We start from the raw sequence: 18,674 nt of genomic DNA, 5'->3' as shown, positions 1-18,674 counted from the left end.
CAAGCGGAATGTAGCTACACGAGGAGAACACTTTTGCCAGAATTTTTCTGGGCCATGGGACATCTTGAGCACTTTGCAGATGCTCAATGGTATCAGCCGAGTGAATGCACAGGTACCACAAGGCCTATGAGAGCCTTGTGTCAGAACTTGACATAATACTTAGCCTGATATATGGTTACTTCTCAGGGAATATGAATTGTTTCTAAGCACCCAATAACATCAAGGCTCTGTTTTCACACCCCCTTTTCCAATTTATGCAGAACACCTCTAAGTCAGAATTTTGGCCTTATAGATCGTGCATCTAAGAAGTGATCTATAAGAGAGGTGAGTGAGGGAAAACCTCAAATTGTGTGGTTGATCTCGTATATTCACAGACCAATGAAACCATCCTGGTTCTAAAAAAAATTAAACCTTTTTATTAGTATATTTATTTTATATATAAAAGAAATACAAAAAAAAAAAAAAAAAAAAAAAAAAAGAGAGAAAGGAACACAAAGAAAATGCTTTTTATGGCAAATCGGATTTGTCGGTGCCTTCGGCTTGTGCCCCAGGCTCTGGCCCACTGGGTGTTAACAAAGTCCGCCGGTTGTAATGGCCCTTGATGATGCCCGAGTTGCTGTTCTCATTGAGCAGCTGCTTTTGCCTTTGCCTGTTGAGAGACTGGACAAGGCCAAGCACAACGGCAGCCAGAGAATATTGCCCGGGCAGTCTCCTTGGGGGTAAGATGAATGGGTTGGGTTTGCACTCTTCCCAGGAGAAAGTACGTTTTGATTTTCCCTTCTTGCTCGCTGATACCCTTCACATAGATCTCTCCTCGGTAGTCAAAAGCAAAGCCTTGGTCCTTAAGGATAAGATACGTCTCCTCCGGCACCTGGATCCGGCCACTCACCCCTGTGCTGTCCATACGACTTGCCAAGTTCACAGTTTTACCCCAAATGTCATACTGTGGTTTCTTAGCGCCAATCACGCCTGCTACCACGGAGCCGTGGCTGATGCCTACAACAGAACCCAAAGGAGCAAGAAGTGAGGAAGAAGGACACTTACGTGTGACTGATTGGTGTATCTGAATCTCTTGGGGGGGAGCAGCATAGTCTAGTTCCCACCTCTGTCACTAACTAAGTGAGTCATCTGGGTCAGTATTTTTAGCATATGTGGACATCACTCTACCCATCTATGGACTGGAATATAAAGGGAAGCTTTTTAAAAGAAATACGAGCAAAGCCACTGCCAGAGACTGAACAGTATAATAGAATCATCATTTCCACATGCACATAGACTTATCTTGGATGTGGGATGATCAAGTGCTAATCAGAATTCAGGGCCCAGGGATCTTCTATTGCTTATACAGTGCTCTAGGAGCTTGGGCAGACTATCTTCTTCGCTATTTTCATTCATGTCTTCAGCCCATGGCCTTGTCTCCTTTATATTCCTTGTCCTCTTGAAGCCCCTTTCCTACCACTCTCTGATCTGTACAGTGGATCCAATGAAAACTCATTTAAACATCTGCTAGGAATTCTTCGTACCTAAGGAGGACCCACTGCTCTTTAGGATTAGAATCCATAGCTTCTTTGAGCTAGCTTTTGCCTGGCTTGCCAGCCTAATTCATCCACCTTCTCCCCCCGCATCACCACCATGCCACACTAAGCTGCTGCTTCCCTGACCTGGTAACCTTGGTGCTATAGTCTTGTTTTGTTTGAACCCTTTGTGCCTTGCTCTAATCAGGTACTTCATTTGGAAGTGCTTTTTGTGATGGTTTCAATGCTTAACCCTGCAGGAAACCTAGATGACTCTTCTAGAAACAACAGACTTTCACTTAATGTGTACCATGCACATCTGTCTCCCCTACGAAAGAATTTCACAATTCTAGAAATGTTGACTAGGCATCTCAGATGTGAGATACTGGTGGTGGAGAGTGGTAAGAAGACACAGGCTTGTCTCCTACTGGAGAGACAGAAAATAATTTTAAAAGCAGGTAATGTAATATCAGTAGGTAATGAAAGCAAAATCCATCAGTGTGCAGGAACAGAAAGAGACCAGAGGCATTGTATTTTTGAGTAGAGCAGTTAGGAAAGAATTTCTGACCAGAGATTTGAGGAGAGTAATAGAATCAGTCTTATGGATATATGGGTTACATCATTCTAGGCTGAAGCAAGTGCACGACACTATGGACACAGACACTACATACTATTCTCCACACACACACACACACACACACACACTATATATTACACAACACACTATACATAAACACTTATACACTACACATTATACTATACGTATGCACATATGAAATACATACACACTACTTACTACACTACACACAGGGACTCTATACACTATACATTATACACCACATACATTTGCATACATATTGGCACCACGTACAATATACAACACACACACACACACACACACACACACACACACAGAGTAGAATGCACAGGAATCACAATGATGATTAACCCTTTAAAACCTCGACAGATATTATGTCATTTGTTTCTCATATGATTTCTATAAGGTCACAGGCAGCGGCAGTGGTGATGTAGCTTCTAGCCTGCACTCGAGGAAGCTGAGGCTGAAAAGCCTCCCTGTCTTGTTTAAAGTCAGAGTTGGTTACACCGGACACGAAATGCAGACCGAGAAGCTCAGTCCAGTGGAGAGTTAAAGTTTCTAACTCTAGGGATCAACAAAACCACACCAGCAGTTTACTATATCACACCCAGGGGTAGCCCTGATATCACCCATGTCTTTGGAATTTACTTAGACTGTTCTCTCTTCTGAGCTAACGTTTCCTTTCGATTCTTGGTTCAATTGTGAAGTCAATGATTTCACAAAGGACATGAGTTTGATGGGAGATGTGGGATCCAGGCTTTAACACCCTATCTATAGATCAACACCATAAATATAAATCCTTGTTTCAAAGAACAAAAGCGTGTGCCATTCTTCTCATCTGAGGAACAGATACTGGTATTTCTTAACCTCCCATTCTCTTCTTGCCAGCTGTTAAGGGAGAGCCTAATGAAGTCAAATGGCTTGTCAGCCACAGGAGGCCTACAGCATGAAGTCAGCAGCAAAGGTTGTTTTAAACTGCTGCTCAGTAGCCACCGTGTCATTCGTCTCAGAGTCAGGCTCCCTGAGCTGCTGCTGGCATGACTGTTTGGCTGAGTGGTGTGGTGTCAGGCTAGTGGCTCCTCTGTTTTGGGACTGATTTCCTCATCTACAAAATGTAAATGTGAGTTAGAGCAGGGGCTTTCAGGCCGAACTTCTAGAGGATCCTGAAAGCCCAGAGCAGGTGGAGGCATGAACAAATAATGCTACCATGGAGTATTTATTCAACATCAATGATTGCTTTGTGGCTACTTTGCACGAGGACATTATGTCTCTGCAATGGAAAGAGACTGCATGGCTGAGAAACTGTGGCTTTCTGCCTGCATCTGGCTCAGTACAGTATGGGGCCGCCTCGGAGGTAGGATCCTGCTGTTGTCTAAGGCATTATCCAGAGGAAGCAGAGAACAACGCATTGACCACTGGTTTGGAGAGATACAAAAGAGCCAGAATTCCATGATTTTTGGATCGTTAGCTGCTTCTCTTAGCATGTCCTTGTGTAGGTGGTGAGGGTGCTAGACAGATACATTGGAGGAGAGGCCAGCCACTGTTTGTTTTGCACTTCAGCACAGGTCAGGATGCTGCCTCGCTGCCAGCATCTTGGATGAGGAAGAAGTCCAGAAAGGCTTGAGTTGACTCTGTGCCTGTCCTTGTCAGGGTCATACAGAACCTCATGCATTTTGCAAGAGAAAGCTTTCCTGGACCGTTGCCTAGGACATGGGCGGGGGGGGGCTAATGGAACAAAGACACTTAGCCCAACCAGGCCTCTGCCTCTAGCGGCAACTCACCGATTCGGAGTTCAAAATTATTGAACGAATGCTTGTTGATCTCCTGTATGCTTTCGGCCAGGGCAAGAGAGAAGTCAGCCAGAGCACACAAATGTCCCCACTTGTCTTCACATTGCTGGAGAAAACACGAGAGAGGGATGCCTTCAGTGTTTCACGTGTGTCTGATGTCTTCAGCAGAGGTTTTAACTGCACATCCCATAGAAGGAAATAAACATGCAAGAAAAGCCCTACACACTCAAGCCATGTATCTCCAAGGCGTGAGATCACAGGTGATTCAATTAATGTGCCAGTGCGTGAGTGTCATCACAGCTTCCCCTCACATCTACGCTTGTCCAGGAAGGTTGCCGCATTACAGATTCCTCTGTGTGCTCGCTGGTGTGCATGCATTTGGTGACTGCCCATCTGTACATGTTCCCATCCTGTGCATGTAGGATTCTCAGTCTGAAAGCTATGTCTGTTTCCTCTGAAATGTTCACAGCATCTGTTTAAGAGGTGTTTTATAAGCTGGGTGTGGTGGTGCATGCCTGCAAACCCAGCACTCAGGAGGTGGAGGCACATAGATTGCTGTGAGTTTGAGGCCAGTCTGGTCTACAAGGTGATTCCAGGACAGCCATGGCTACATAGAAACCCTGTCTCAAAACAAAACAAAACAAAACAAAAAGATGTTTTATATATACTAGTGAAAAGTGAAACCCTTCAGGGAGGTGCAGAGTGAGCCTCTTTATCTCTGTTTCCAAATTGATAAAGCAAGGCAAAGTTTGGTGGTCCTGACTACTTCTTCACAGTTGAATGAAATTGTCTGTGAGAGAGACTTTGGGACCCTACAGAGGTTGCTAGTTCAATTAAAGGCCAGGCTTCAGATATTTTGCATATTTTTGTAACTAGTCAATCGTGCTATTTTGGTTTTAAATGGGCAAAAGATATAGTAGAAATAAATGGGAATGCCAGTGTACAATAAAACTTTATTTACAAATATGAGTGGTGGTGCAGATGTGGAGTAGAGACACTTGTTTTTTTAACTCCTGCTACTGAGAGCCACAAGTGTATACCACCATGTGTCTCATCTCACACAGCTATGCGTAGAGTATTTTCCTTTAATAAAAATATGTGCAAGAAGGATGAGTGCAATATTGACCTAATGAGGCTTCCATTTTCCCTAGTGGCTTTGACTCAAAGTCATATAAAATCTGTTGACTACTTACAAGGTCATAAGCTTTATATGGGGTACATGAAAGTTATCTCAGATACCTCACTTATTAGCCCTGGAAGGTAGGCATTAGTATCCCCATTAATACTGGTACCTGACACACATTTTACAAAGCCACCCCACCCCCATTACCCCCACCCCTGTCTGTCACCAACCATTACCACCTACCAACCACCCCAGACACCACCCTCATCACCACCATGTAACAGTTTTTGAGGGATAAAGTGAAGGGGGTTTTGTGATGCACACAGCCAAATCATAGCCAATGTATTTCTTGGCCCAGATTTTTTTCAGTGAGATTTTAGCACCTCATCCAGCAAACCTCTTTTGTCAAGAGTGAATGTACATCCTGCAATCAGGACAGCCCAGTTTAGATTTCCCTCCCATTGTTCCCCAAGCCTTCCTTAACACATGACAACAGTCAGCCCCATGCCGACATGTGTCTAAGTCCAAGGACTTTACCTGTTTCTCTGGGGACAGTCCTGAGACGGCCATGTAGGTGCTACCAATGGTCTTGATCTTCTCGATGTCTTGAAAGCGGTCCTCCCCGAGCAGCTGCGATGGGTTCAGGGCTCAACATTAGTCCTTTTGTTCACACAGCTGCTGTGCGGGGCTCTAGCAGCCTGGGGATCCTGAAAATGCATACTCCCCCTCCCCCCATTCACTATGGAGAAAGAGTTAACTAAAATGGTTGAGCATCATTAATGTAGCTTCTTTTCTCTCTGAGGGTAATGCATTCAGTCAATCAAGCCATGTTTATAAGTACTTGCTAAATGTTTGATGGGTGGGTGTATCTAAATACTCAACCATTTCAGTGGCTCCTGGGAGAACCAATGGGTATTTGATAAGCTTAAATAAGAAATGTTCCCCAATCAGTCAACAAGTCTTCTGACTTGTACTTAGAATGTTGCCCCTCTGACCTTTCCCTGTCAGCACCTTGGTCTAAGCCACAGTTAGCATTCAGCTGTACCACTCCTGTCCTTGCCTCACTCCTACCCCATTGGCCAGGTGATATCATTTATGATTGAGTCAGAGCATGTTTCTGCTTTGTGTAAAACCCTTTAATATCTTCCAGCTCTACTCAAGGCCAAAGTCAGTATTCACTGAGCCCAGCAAGGCTTGCCATAACCAACCCACTGAACCCAAGCCCTGGTCCCTGACTTTTTTGATAATCTTTGAACAAGACAGGCCTGCTTCAGTCTCAGGATGCTTGTGTTTTCTAACACCTATGGGGCTACTCTTCCTTCACACAATGACGTGGCCGTTCCCATTCTTCCTTCTCCTCTGCCTGACTCTTGTCCACTCCATGCTGCCTCAATCTAAATGGAGCGCAGCCTACATTCTCACATAGTCCTTGGGAGTTGGCTTCCCTATCTCACCTCCCTTCCTTAGTCTTGGCCCTGACTTTGTTGGATGTTAAGACTCATGGTAGGTATCAGCCCCAATTATGTTTAAAACTCAGAGCCTATATGGAGCCTTGAGTACAGCAGTGCTGAATGAATGAATGAATTAAAAAAAAGCTACCAGCCTTTAAGTTTCCTACATGTTACCTGCAATTTAGATAGCAGTGTTAAGAAAGGGGGAACTAATCCAGGAATGGTGGTAGATGCCTTTAATCCCAGCCCTGGAGAGGCAGAGGCAGAGGCAGGTGGATCTCTTGTGAGTTTGAGGCCAGCCTGGTCTACAAAGAGAGTTCCCTGTCTCAAAAAACTAAAAAACAGAAAACAAAAAACAAAAACAAAAACTAAAAACAAAATAAAAAACAAAACAAAACAAAACAAAAACAAGAAAAAGGAAAGAAAGGGGAACTTTGGTCTAATATTTAGTAACTTCAATGGGCAGAACAATGCTCCTGAATCAGGTCCCAGCCAAGCCAAGTTCCCAGTCCTCGTAATCACATATGCTATCCTCCATGGTCAAAAGGGACTTTGATGGTGAAATTATGATTTTGGGATGGAAACTACCCTGGGGAGATTTCACATGATAAATGCTCTTATAAGTAAGAGACAGATGTAGGAGAGATAGAGGTGGGGATACTGTGGAGGAAACAGAAATGACTAATAGCTTTTTAGATGAGAAAAAGCCATGAGCTAAGGATCTCAAGTGTCTCTAAAAGTTGAAATAAGGCAAGAAATGGATTCTCCCCTGGAGCCTCCAGAGAGAACACAGTCCTACCAAGATCTAGATGTTAGCGCCTTTCAGTTCTCCAACTCTTTGCCTCCCTTTAACACAATAATATTTCCATGTCTCAAGTGGTTGGCATGGATAGGCAGATGGGATAGATAGACATAAGTTCAGATAGGAAGGCCAGCATACTTTGATGTCTGCTCTTTGCTTAAAGACACATGCTGGGTATATCCTATCTTTCAGATGGCCTTAAATTCTGAGTAGTTTAACTTGAAGCTCTTGGGAATACCATCAGTTTCCTGTCTCCCTCTACCTCTGTACAACTGAATTTTTCTAGCTTCCTGCCAGCTGTGGCACAGCAGAAATGGTCTTTTTGTCTTTACTTTAGAACTACTTTGCTAAAAGCCAATGCTATGAGGCACCAGGAGCCCTCAGAACATGAGGCTAACTGATCTTGGACTTCTTTTCTCCAGATCTATAAACTAAAGATGCTTCTTTCACTTAAACAATGTCAATGCCTCTTCCTACTGCTGTCTTCATAGGAATGGAGATTGAATTCAGAGCCTTGCATGTGTTAGCCAAGTTGTTTTTCAAGCCCGAGACAGTGTCTCTAAATATGGTAGGCTCAGTAGTAGGTCCTGGAGACTCAGCAGGGTACAAAGAAATGTTTCTATCATGAATGTGTAGCCTATTTTAGAAGACAGGCTGCCATTATGGAGTTCCTCCTCACATCTTACAATGCCCAAATCATGCTTCCATATTGATGCACTAGCCATATCTCCTTCTATGAAAGTGGCGTATTGTCTGCATGGTGAAGCCATGAGAGGCAAGAAATGACTATGTCTAATTAATGTTGACCTTGCTATGTTAGTTCACACATATATGGAATCATAATGTGCCACGTCAGAAGCAGAGAGCAGAAAGGTTGTTATAAAAGCAATTAGGGAATCAAAGTGAGGTGGGAATACAGAGATATTTGTCATAGGGTAGATTGTTTCAGGGAGACAGAATGAGATGTTGTGGAGACCATTGCACACTTTGGTGACTAAAATAAATAATGGTGTATTGTATACCTGAACATCCTCAAGGGGCTACACTTTAAGTGTTTTCCCACAAGGTGGGGTGATGAATATGTTGATTGACTTAACTAGTATATATTTTCTACACATATCAAGATATCAATTTATTCAGATATAAATTGTGAAAATTAAATATTATACTACATGTTTGCATTTGGAAAACACCCCAGCATCCTGATACTTAGATTTACCTCATCAAAGTCCGCGATGATCTCATTCAGCAAGCGCAGACATTCCACTCCCTGGTTGTTCATTTCTGTCTGAGAGTAAAAGTCTGCAAATCCAGGGATGGAGGCAAACATGACTCCAACGGCATCATAGGATTGAGAATATAGCTCCTGGGGCAGAGAGGAGGCAGAAATGACGATCAGAGCTCAAGTTCTGCTATGCTGCTGTCTGTGCATAAGGACCTAGCAGATGGGTGCAGGAATCCAGTGGCAGGACAGAAAATAAGAGTTCAGGCATGATATGTCAACGCTGCATGTCTCAATATCCCCAGGCTGCTATAGCCAAATATATCAAGATGGGTTGATTATAATCCACAAATTTCTTTCTCATGTTCTAGATGTTTGGAAGTATTTGATAGATTTAGTGTATAATAAAGAGCCACTCTCTGATTCAAAGGTGGTACACCCTAGCTGTGTCCACACATGCCAGAAAGAGCAAGGCAGCTCCCTTGGAACTCTTTAATATGCCCAAATTCAGTTCTCATGGTTTGGACACAAAGAGTCTTCCAACAGCTTCATTGTTAAAGACTTGGTCCCTGGCTGGTGGATCTAACCATTGAGAGGTACTCTGGATCTCGGGGGCTTTGTCCTCACGAGTTAACTCTTGATGGATTGATAAGGTGGTATTAGTGGGAAATGGTAGAGGATAGGAGGGGGAACCTAGTTGGAGGAGGTAAGTTACTAGTGTATACGCAGAAAAATACATGTTAGATGTTCCATACTTGGACGATGAACACAGAATCATTAGGATAATAAAAAGCATGTGCTCTTAAGCTTCAGTTGAGTCAACACTTTACTTCTGAATGTCAAGCCTTTGTCCTTGGCCAGTTCTTTTGTTCTCCTCAATGACTGGTCCAGAGTCTCACCATTCTCCTTAACCCACTATACTGGTCTTCGGAATAGATGATCTTGCTCCTGCTTCACCAAGAAAGCTATAGCTGGGTGGTTTTAAAATTCTCCCTGGTTTTAGTCCTTATATGCACACATCTACATGTGTAATTATCTCAATCTTTCTTGCTTCAACTCCAGTCATGTCTCACCTCTTTCTGATAGGTAAGGTCTTGGCTCTTATAATTTCTTCAACGACTTTACCCCTGCCTTCTTTAGGGTTTCTATCACTATGATGAAAACGAAAACGCCATGACCAAAGAGCAGGTTGGGGAGGAAAGGGTTTATTCAGCTTACACTTCCACATTGCTATTCATCACCAAAGGAAGTCAACACAGGATCTCAAACAGGGCAGGATTGTGGAGGCAGGGGCTGATATGGAAGCCATGGAAGGATGCTGCTTACTTTCTTGCTTCCCGTGGCTTGCTCAGCCTGTTTTCTTTCTACTAGCCTAGGTGCCATTGCATCACCCACCATGGGCTGCCCTCCCCCATTGATCACTAATTGGGGAAATGCCATACAGCTGGAGCTTATGGAAGTGTTTTCTCAACTGAGGCTCCTTTCCCTCTGATGGCTCTACTCTACTTTGTGTCAAGTTGACACACAAAACCATCAAGTGTAACTCCCATTCCAGCCAATTCTCTCCTTGCTTATGTCTTACTCCTGCCCCCAACCCCCTCTGTACTGATCCCCACTCTATCATTTCTAAGAGAAAGGACTGCATACCCTGGATCCTGCAGGCTCATGTGTCTATCAGCCAGTCTCTCTTCATCCTGGCTTTCATCCTTCTTAAGCTATCTTTCTCCTCTGTCTATTTCTATTCACATCTCAAGATGGAATGAAATAAATGGAGAGGAAGTTATCTGTATTGGGGAAAATCAGTGCACACGTGTAAGTTCCTATCTTATTGGGCATCCACATAGCTCATCATGTTGACCACTTAGGTCCTTGAGTCTCTTGATGGTCTGTGAAATATCTTGTTTTCTCATGCTTGCCTTCTTTAAGGATTTGCGTTTTGAAAAACCTTCTGCCTGTTTTGTCTGTGAATCAGTGAATGGATCACATTGAATGTCTTTGCCTGATAGAGCTTACTCATGCTCCACCTCTCTACTGCCCACACATAGCAGTTTCAAAATTCCTATTTCCAGATTAGTTCTGGGCCTTTGCTCATCCTGCTTTGTTTTCACAGTCTTCAAACTATAAACTATATGCCTAGTGGGCTTTCCCTTCATCATGAAGCCCTCATCTGTTCCTTCTTTCTCTGTTAGAAATACCACAGTTGACATCTACAAAGGGAGTGTCAGTTATCTTGGACTCTTTCTTGGTGCTTATTGACCTTATTTTAGTGTTCCTGCTATTTTTAAAAGTAGGGCTCTTTCGAGTGTCTTGCTTTGTCACTAATAAAGAAGCTTCCTACTTGGAGGCCTCCAGCTTTATTCATCTCAAGGGCATTCTGTGTGTGCCACCTAGAGCTACTTTTAAAAAGAGGATATGTGTGATAGTGGATATTATACACTCCCCCAGTCTTAAAGCTCTCCAGTGGCCCCAGAGTTGCCTTCAAGATAAAGTTCTAACACTACATCATGGCCCAGATTCATGTCCTTACTACCACCCATCCCTTTAACCTAAGGGCCTACAAGTCTCAATTCATTGGGCTCCTAAAATACTAAAGCATTTCTGCTTTTTGATTTAGTGTTGGCATTGAATTCAGAGCTTTGAATGCTTGTGCTCTTCCACTGAATCGTATCACCAGTATGCTTTTCTACTTCTATGTCCTGTTGTAACTGCTGCCACAGGTGCCCTCCATGGCTTTGAATAGGCATGAAATCAATGTCCCCAAATCACAGGTCTCCAATAACCACTGACAGGAAGTGGTGTTGTGTGTCTTCTTCCCTCACCCCTAGAGCCATGTAACTTTGGACTGTCAGACTTGGCTCTCGTTGCCCACTTGGGTAGCTGATCTATCCAACAATGTATCATACTTCAGTGTCTGCTTTCTCTTCCTTATGTTCTGTATTTCCTAGGATCTCCTTCAAGGAAGTTGCTGCCTTTTAAGTTCTGATTTTCCAAATTTGCCTCTGGAGGAAGCCGAACAGTTCTACATCACCGTAATACATTTATTTCTACCTCCTGTCCCTTGGCGCTTATCTCCTTAATGAGGCAAATTCTTGTTTCCTATATTCACTAACCATGTACAGATGAGTTTTGTACAAACTTTCTAGGCTCTTAGATGGGGACAGGAGTCTGATGCATAATTTACACATGGGTCTATTATAAGCAAACACCCACAATTAGTTTTTATGTTAATTAATGACTTCTTGGTCTTTTTAGGAAACATTCAAACCTAAAAAGTACTTTCCCATGAACCTGTAAGTTGTAGCAATCCAGTGAAAATTTCTAGTTATTATCCCCACTTCACAGATAAGCAACACCAGACAGAGAAGACATGTTATTGTCCTGGATCATGCAGCTAACAGTGCAAGAGGTAGGACTAGAAGGTTCTAGGGCTTCTGTATTCCACATATCCATGTGGACTTCCTCTATTGTGCCCTAGGTCTGAGAAGAATGATGTCACTGGTTCATGATCAATCTTGAGTTTGAAGTGTGAGTCAATTTAATTTTCAACCAAAGGGACATAGGCAGTGGGTGACTGGCTGGGCAAGAGTTATAGACTGGAGAAGAGCAGCAGAAAAATGGCTTCCTAATATGGGAGCCTACTCACTTTAGTCTTGGGCAGGTATGTCTGCATGGAAGGAAGCTAATTTTGCTTCATAAGTTAGACAACTTGTATAAATAAGCTCACAGAATGATCTACTCCATACGTCTGTGGCTTGAAGGTAAAAGCCTCTCCTATTCAATTGACTATACAGTTACTTTGTGAAGGCTGTTCTCAGAGTAACGTAAACTACAGAAATGTATTTTCTCATAATTCTGGAGGCTGGAAAGCTGAGATCAAGGCACTTCAGAGGCTCTTCTGCTCAGAGAGTACATGCCCATCTCCTTCTTACCTTACTGTGTTCTTCTCTTTTTACAATGGTGCCAGTGAGACTATGCTAGGACCACCTTAATGGCCTCATTTAAAAATGACTACCTTTCCTATGATAGCTACAGTCTTGGGCTATTTCACACATAAATTTTGAGAAAGCAAAATCTATCCAGGCAACCTCTATTTCTATTTAAATGTAGAAAAGAAAAGAAAAAAAATTCTCTGAAATACACTCCACAGTTGCATAACCAACTTCCTTTTTATTCCCTACATTATAAATGCATCTACTGTGTACAATGGCTGCCCATTTGTCCATTGGAGTTCTAACTAATCCTAGTTCCTCCCATACACTTTTCCTTCTTTCCATTTCACAGTCTTGGCAGCATTGGGAATTCTCTGATTTTATTTTATTTTGCATGTGCTTCTATATATGTAGTATGCATATATAGTTGCAATGTATGTGCATTTGTATGTGTGTATATATGTTTTCAGGCTGTGGACACATGTATATGCTCATGTGTGTGAAAGCATGAGGCTAGTATTTGGAGTTTCTACTTTTTTCATTGAGACTGGTCCTCTCATCTGAACTGAGAGATCAACTCTGTGTTTAGTCTAACTACTCCGCTTGCCCCAGGAATCCCCTCTCTTGAATCCTTTCAAATGCTGGAATTACCATCATTCCTATTTGGCATTTATATGGGTGCTAGATGTCCAAGATCTGGTTCTCACACTCACATGGTAGGTATTTTACCTACTAAGCCATTTCTCAAGCCATTTCTTTGATTTCTTAAAAATAAAATAAGATAATGATGACACCAACTATTTTTACTAAGCAATTATATCCCAGGCACATCACAGCATGCATCATGTTAGTTAATGCTCACAATAACTTCTTGAGGCATATGTAATTAAGGTCTTTATTTTATTTATGGGAGGATGAGAGAGGTTGTGGTTAAGTACTTGGCTTAAAACTCGAAGATTTGATCACTGCCACTTGGCAAAGAGGCCCTGTGGGAACACAGAGGAAGGGGATGCAGGCTATCCAAATGAGACCCCAGAGGTTGTGGTCAGATGGTGGGGGAGGAGGACTCCACCTGGCAAAGGTCTCGGGAAGGGGAGTAGGGCAGAAGAAGGGGGGAGGGTGGGAGCAGGAAGATAAGATTGAAGGATTAACAATCTGGATGCAATGTGAATAAATTAAAAAAAAAACCTCACAGTTATTAAGGAGTAGAGCAGGGATTTATAACTGCATAGTCTGACTCCAGATGTGATCATTTAGGAATGATGACAATGCTAGTTATGATAAACAGGGACACATACTGTAACTGGAAACTTCATAGGCTCAATATTTGAATGAAAAGTTGATTTAACACTGGAGGGAATTTATGTTAGGCAAAAAACTGAACTTGAAGAAAATATAGACTCAGATCAGCGCTTGACTGTTGCATCTACTGGAAGTGAGAGGAATGGAAAGGGTGGCCAGGAACCATTTCTCCTTTTGTCCAGATGTTAAGTGGTGAAGAGCGTGTCCTGGAGACAGTAATATCCATGAAGACAAATGTGGAAGCACAGGCTTGCAGGTGATGAAGGGTTAGATAAACATAGGAGATCGAAATGGGATCCCTTGTTTCTCCTCAGGAACTGGAACCAGAATGGCTCTATTTACCCACTCACTGGCTGCCGCAGAACATGTAGAGTGGTGTGTCTCCATTCTCATGAGGGGCAGGAAGGGAAACCCACGCTATTGGGTACCACATGGGAGGAGAAATCATCTTCATCTTGGACACAAACAAGTCCTTGAGGGGATAAATACTGGGGCTCATGTCCCAGTCGCTGCGGCTCTTCTCACTATATTCTCCCTAATTAGATGAGGTGGAAGATTTTATGCGGAGTCCTCCCAACCCCAGGAGATCAGGGCAATGAATGTGGTAAGAGAGATAATGGCCCCTGCAGATATGGTTACATGACTTTAGGCAGTAAGGTGGGCTTTCTGACCCTCATCCCTTCAGCTGTGAAAGGGTGCTGGCTCTCTCTCTGCTTTGTACCTAGCCACATTTAAATACTCTATTTCAGTTGGCTATTTGTTCCATTAAACTGCAGCTGGCTGTAGTTTTGTCATTGGTCCTAGAGACAAAATGAACTGCCTTCATCCTTGTCACTTCGAGGATTTGGGTGGAGACAGCCTTGCAGAAATTGCTGCCTACTGTGATTTAAATATGAACTGTCCATGATGGGCTTATGTACCGGGGACTTTGCTGTCAGCTAAAGGAATTTGGGGAAGTATCTGAGTGCTGAGGACCTTACCTAATTGATAGACCAATACTTTGATGGATTTACATTGCACAAGTAGGAAGTGGGTCACTGGGCATGTATCCAGAGGTGTACCTCATCTTCTGCTACCTGCTTCTTGCTTTTCCTAGCTGCAGTTCAGTGAAGTAAACGGCTCTGCTCTACTATATGCCTCTACCATGATCCTGTGTCACCACAGGCCTGGAAATCATGGACACAATCAGTATCGACTGAAAGCCCTGAAGCCATAGGCAAAGCAGGCACGTCCTCCTTTAAGATGCTTGCTTGCTCAGACAATCCACCACAGTAGTGAAAAAACAAAAAACAAAACAAAACAAGAAACCCATGAAAACCAAAACACACACACACACACACACACACACACACACACACACACACACACACACACACACGCATGCGTGCACACACACACACACACACACAAACTCAACAAGCCTTGCTGTCTCTTTCCTCATCCCCAATGTTTCACACAGAGTCAAAGCAAGATAATTCAAGTTAGCATACAATGGTCCTAGTAAAAAATATAAAGGGAGAAATAGAAGGCCCTAATACTCTCCTTGGGGACAAAGCGTCAGAGCTCCCATCCCTTTAGATCAGAAGACACTAGAACAGGTCAGAGAGCTTTTTACATAGGAACAGTATAGCAGTGGTCTTGAAGCTTTCTGTGGAGGAACACAGCCAGCCTCATGTGATTCCCCAAGGAGTGCATGTTCTGGCCTCACTGCTTCCCCTCCCTCAGATCTCTTAGCAACCCTTATTGGCAATCCCCGTCTGGGAGCCAGTGTCTACGGGCACTTACTGATGTTACATACCCTATTTATCCTCAACCCTACCATGATTTCTAACCCTACCCTTAGAAAAGAGGTGAAGGGGCTTGGAGAGCCATATGGGATAGAATCATGTCATCTACTCACCCCCTTCAGAGCGGGTCGCTTTATTTAACTCACTCTAATTAAACACTTCCAGTGTTCCATCTGTTTCTTTCTATTCTGGGTTTAAAGAAGCTAAAAACATGTTCTAAACTGTAGAAGGATAGATGAATATAGAAAAGCTATAATTGTTTTATTGTCATCTTTCTGTGTGGGTTGAGAGTTCAGATTTGGACTGTGTGGGGAATTCTGAACACTCACATGCACCCCTCCTCCACTCCACATGCTGATGTGGGGACACTGCTGTCCTCTTTTCTCAGGGAACTCTGTTGCCTGATCCTTTCTGTGCCTAGGCTTCTGGGAACTTAGTCCTGTGCTTCTTATTCCAAGTGAAGCCAGGGGAGAAAGAATGTCTGAAGCTTGCTAACCTTTGTCATTCAAATGTCTGCTCAAATGTCAGTGTTCTCTTAAAGACTAATCATGATCCAGGTCAGTGGGGTTTGGAACACACCCTAGCTGAGTACCTGGAGTCTTGCACATCTCTAGTTTTCTTTTATTTCATGATGAAATCTATCTCTCTTGGCTCCTTCCCAGGCACCTCATGGTTTTGATGTTATGGCTGAAAAACACCTTTCCATCATTGGATCTGGGTTTACCTCAGTCAGACATTCTTGTGTTTCGGCCTCTTCCTCTGGTGGTCACAATTGATGCACACCCACACTCTCTCTGCTCTAACAGCTGCCAAAGAACTTTTGCAACAAAGGTTCAAGAAAACCAGGCCCAAACACAACTCCATAATAAACATCTTTTGAGAACTGTGGGTAGTTTTGACCTGTACCATAAAAGACTTCTAAGACTCAAGTGCTTCTGCAGTTTGATGTCCAAATTATGCCTTATGTTTTACTTTTACTATTTTTGTTTTGTTTTGTTTCTTCAGAGGCTTAGATGGGACTATCTTATTCTGTTAGCTAAGATTCCCAAGGAAAGGGTCACAAATTTAACATCTTTGGGGGTCTTAATGGTAAAATATGAATGATAGAATGTGGGAGGGCAAATTGGAGACTTCATTATCTTCCTAAAGGCACCATACCCACAAATTAAAACAAGCTATCAAATGAATAACCAGTAGTCTCTATCTCCACCAGCTGGTACAGGCTTTTCCAAGAGATAACCTGCTGTCACCTTATTCTAAGGGTTGTCAGCCCCTCTTGAGCTGATTGCAAACCTTGTTATGAAAAGGCAGTCTTAGCCCAGCCTCTAATTCAGGGAGAATCACGTTTGTACCACCTTTCTGAGGGCAACTGGTCTTGTTTGAGTGCTCCAGCAGGGGATCACAGATCAGGTGTAAGGATCAGTTTTTGACCCAGGTTGGTGTGGCCTGTATTGTTGACATCATCATCTTGAAAATGCAAAGCAGTTGTAGTATTTCATCTTTGTAGGGCTTCTTCCTGAGGCAGAGTTCAAGGATGACCCCTGGGGGTCTGTCCATGGTGCTAGGTCTGCCTGAGATGCTCACAGAGGAAGACCAAGCATTCTTACACACAGAGCCTCTGGCATTTGAAATAGCATTCAGTTGGCTCTTGAGTAACTTTTGCTTCGAGGTTATAGGGTGAACTCAATGGTTTCAGTGTTTTCATCTCTCACCTCTCACATCAGCACCTTTTTTGAGGCCTTTACTTCCACCTCCACAGATGGAGCTCATCTTCTCTCTGTTTCCATCAACTCCTACTCCCCCCCACCAATGTTGTACGTGAGATGTTTTAGGGTCTCTGACTAGCTTTAATCTTATTGTCCATAGATCTATGTTCCAATCCATGCAGCTTATTAATTAAGTTATGTTTGGAACTTTCCCAAGCTCCCATTTCATTTAAAAGTGTTTCAAAGTCTTACCATAGCCTAAATGGCCTGACTGACAGGCCTGGGCCAGGGTTCTATCCAGATTATTCAATAATATACTTTAATCTTTTCAGTGAATGAATAGTATTCTCTGAATAATATTCTCATCAAATTTATATCCATTTGGAACATCAGATCTTATTTGGAAGTGATATTTTTGTAGATATAACTAACTGAAGATGAGATCATTTTGGATTAAAACAAATCCTAAATCTAATGGCTGGTGTCCTTAGAGGAAAGAGGCTGATGCCTTTATAGAAAGGGCCATGTGAAGATGCAGACACAGATTAGACTGATGCTGTCACACTCAAAGGAAGATTTGGGGGCCATCAAGAGCTGGAAGAATCTGTGAAGAGGGCACAAGGCTCCTAGCAGCTTGATTTGACAGTTGTGGTTTGGTTTCCCTAGGTGGATCCTCAGTATGATATAATATGGAAAAACAGATGATGAGCGCTTACCATGTGTGAGGCATTGTGCCAAGAATATACATGCTTCTCCACATATGCACCTACCTCCAATGTTATATAGCTACCCCCATACACACATATATGCATGTCATACACACACACACACATATATATATATATATATATTTGTGTGAACATACATATACATATACACACATCTAACTATTACTTTAAATTGTGGTGAATGAAATACGTGTCACACACACAACTTACCTTCTTCTCCCTGTAGTTATTAACTCAGTGGTACGTTCACTTTGTTGCATAACCATCACTACCATTACCGAATATTCCTCAGCTTGCAAACCTGAGCAGCTGTAACTCCCCATTCCACACTGCTATAATCCTTGTCAACCACATTTCTTCCCTTTGTCTGTGCATTGACATCTACACGTAACTTACATAAATGCAATCATATATAGTATTTGTACTTCTGATGATTGGTATATTTCACTTAGCATAAGGCTATACTGTATTGTGGTCCAGGACATCCTTTCTTATAGATAAGTAACATTCTGTGAGTGTGTGTGTGTGTGTGTGTGTGTGTGTGTGTGTGTGTGTGTGTGTGTGACACCTTAATCCATGCATCCACCAATGGATACCTGTGCTGTTTCACCTTTTGGCTACTATAAATAAGACATAAACATCTCATTTCTTTGAGCACTGCCCCTTTTTCAATTATTTTGGGGATATACTTAGAATTGTTGGAGCTCTCTTTATTTCTCCAA

The 18,674-nt window shown here is 42.7% G+C and overlaps 1 protein-coding gene across 1 annotated transcript in view; it reads right to left on the bottom strand.

Moving 5' to 3' along the window:
- Positions 1-464: 464 nt before the first annotated feature.
- Positions 465-18,674, bottom strand: part of Adcy8 (adenylate cyclase 8) — a 216,771-nt gene continuing 198,561 nt past the window's right edge. The window contains 5 exon segments of the mRNA XM_051159596.1: positions 465-738; positions 740-996; positions 3,894-4,008; positions 5,563-5,655; positions 8,498-8,644. Coding sequence (XP_051015553.1) covers positions 508-738; positions 740-996; positions 3,894-4,008; positions 5,563-5,655; positions 8,498-8,644 — 843 coding nt within the window. The 3' untranslated portion in view covers positions 465-507.

Source organism: Acomys russatus, chromosome 17 (assembly GCF_903995435.1).
Source record: "Acomys russatus chromosome 17, mAcoRus1.1, whole genome shotgun sequence".
In the NCBI taxonomy this organism is placed as follows: Eukaryota; Metazoa; Chordata; class Mammalia; order Rodentia; family Muridae; genus Acomys; species Acomys russatus.
This window is presented reverse-complemented; position numbering and strand designations above follow the sequence as displayed.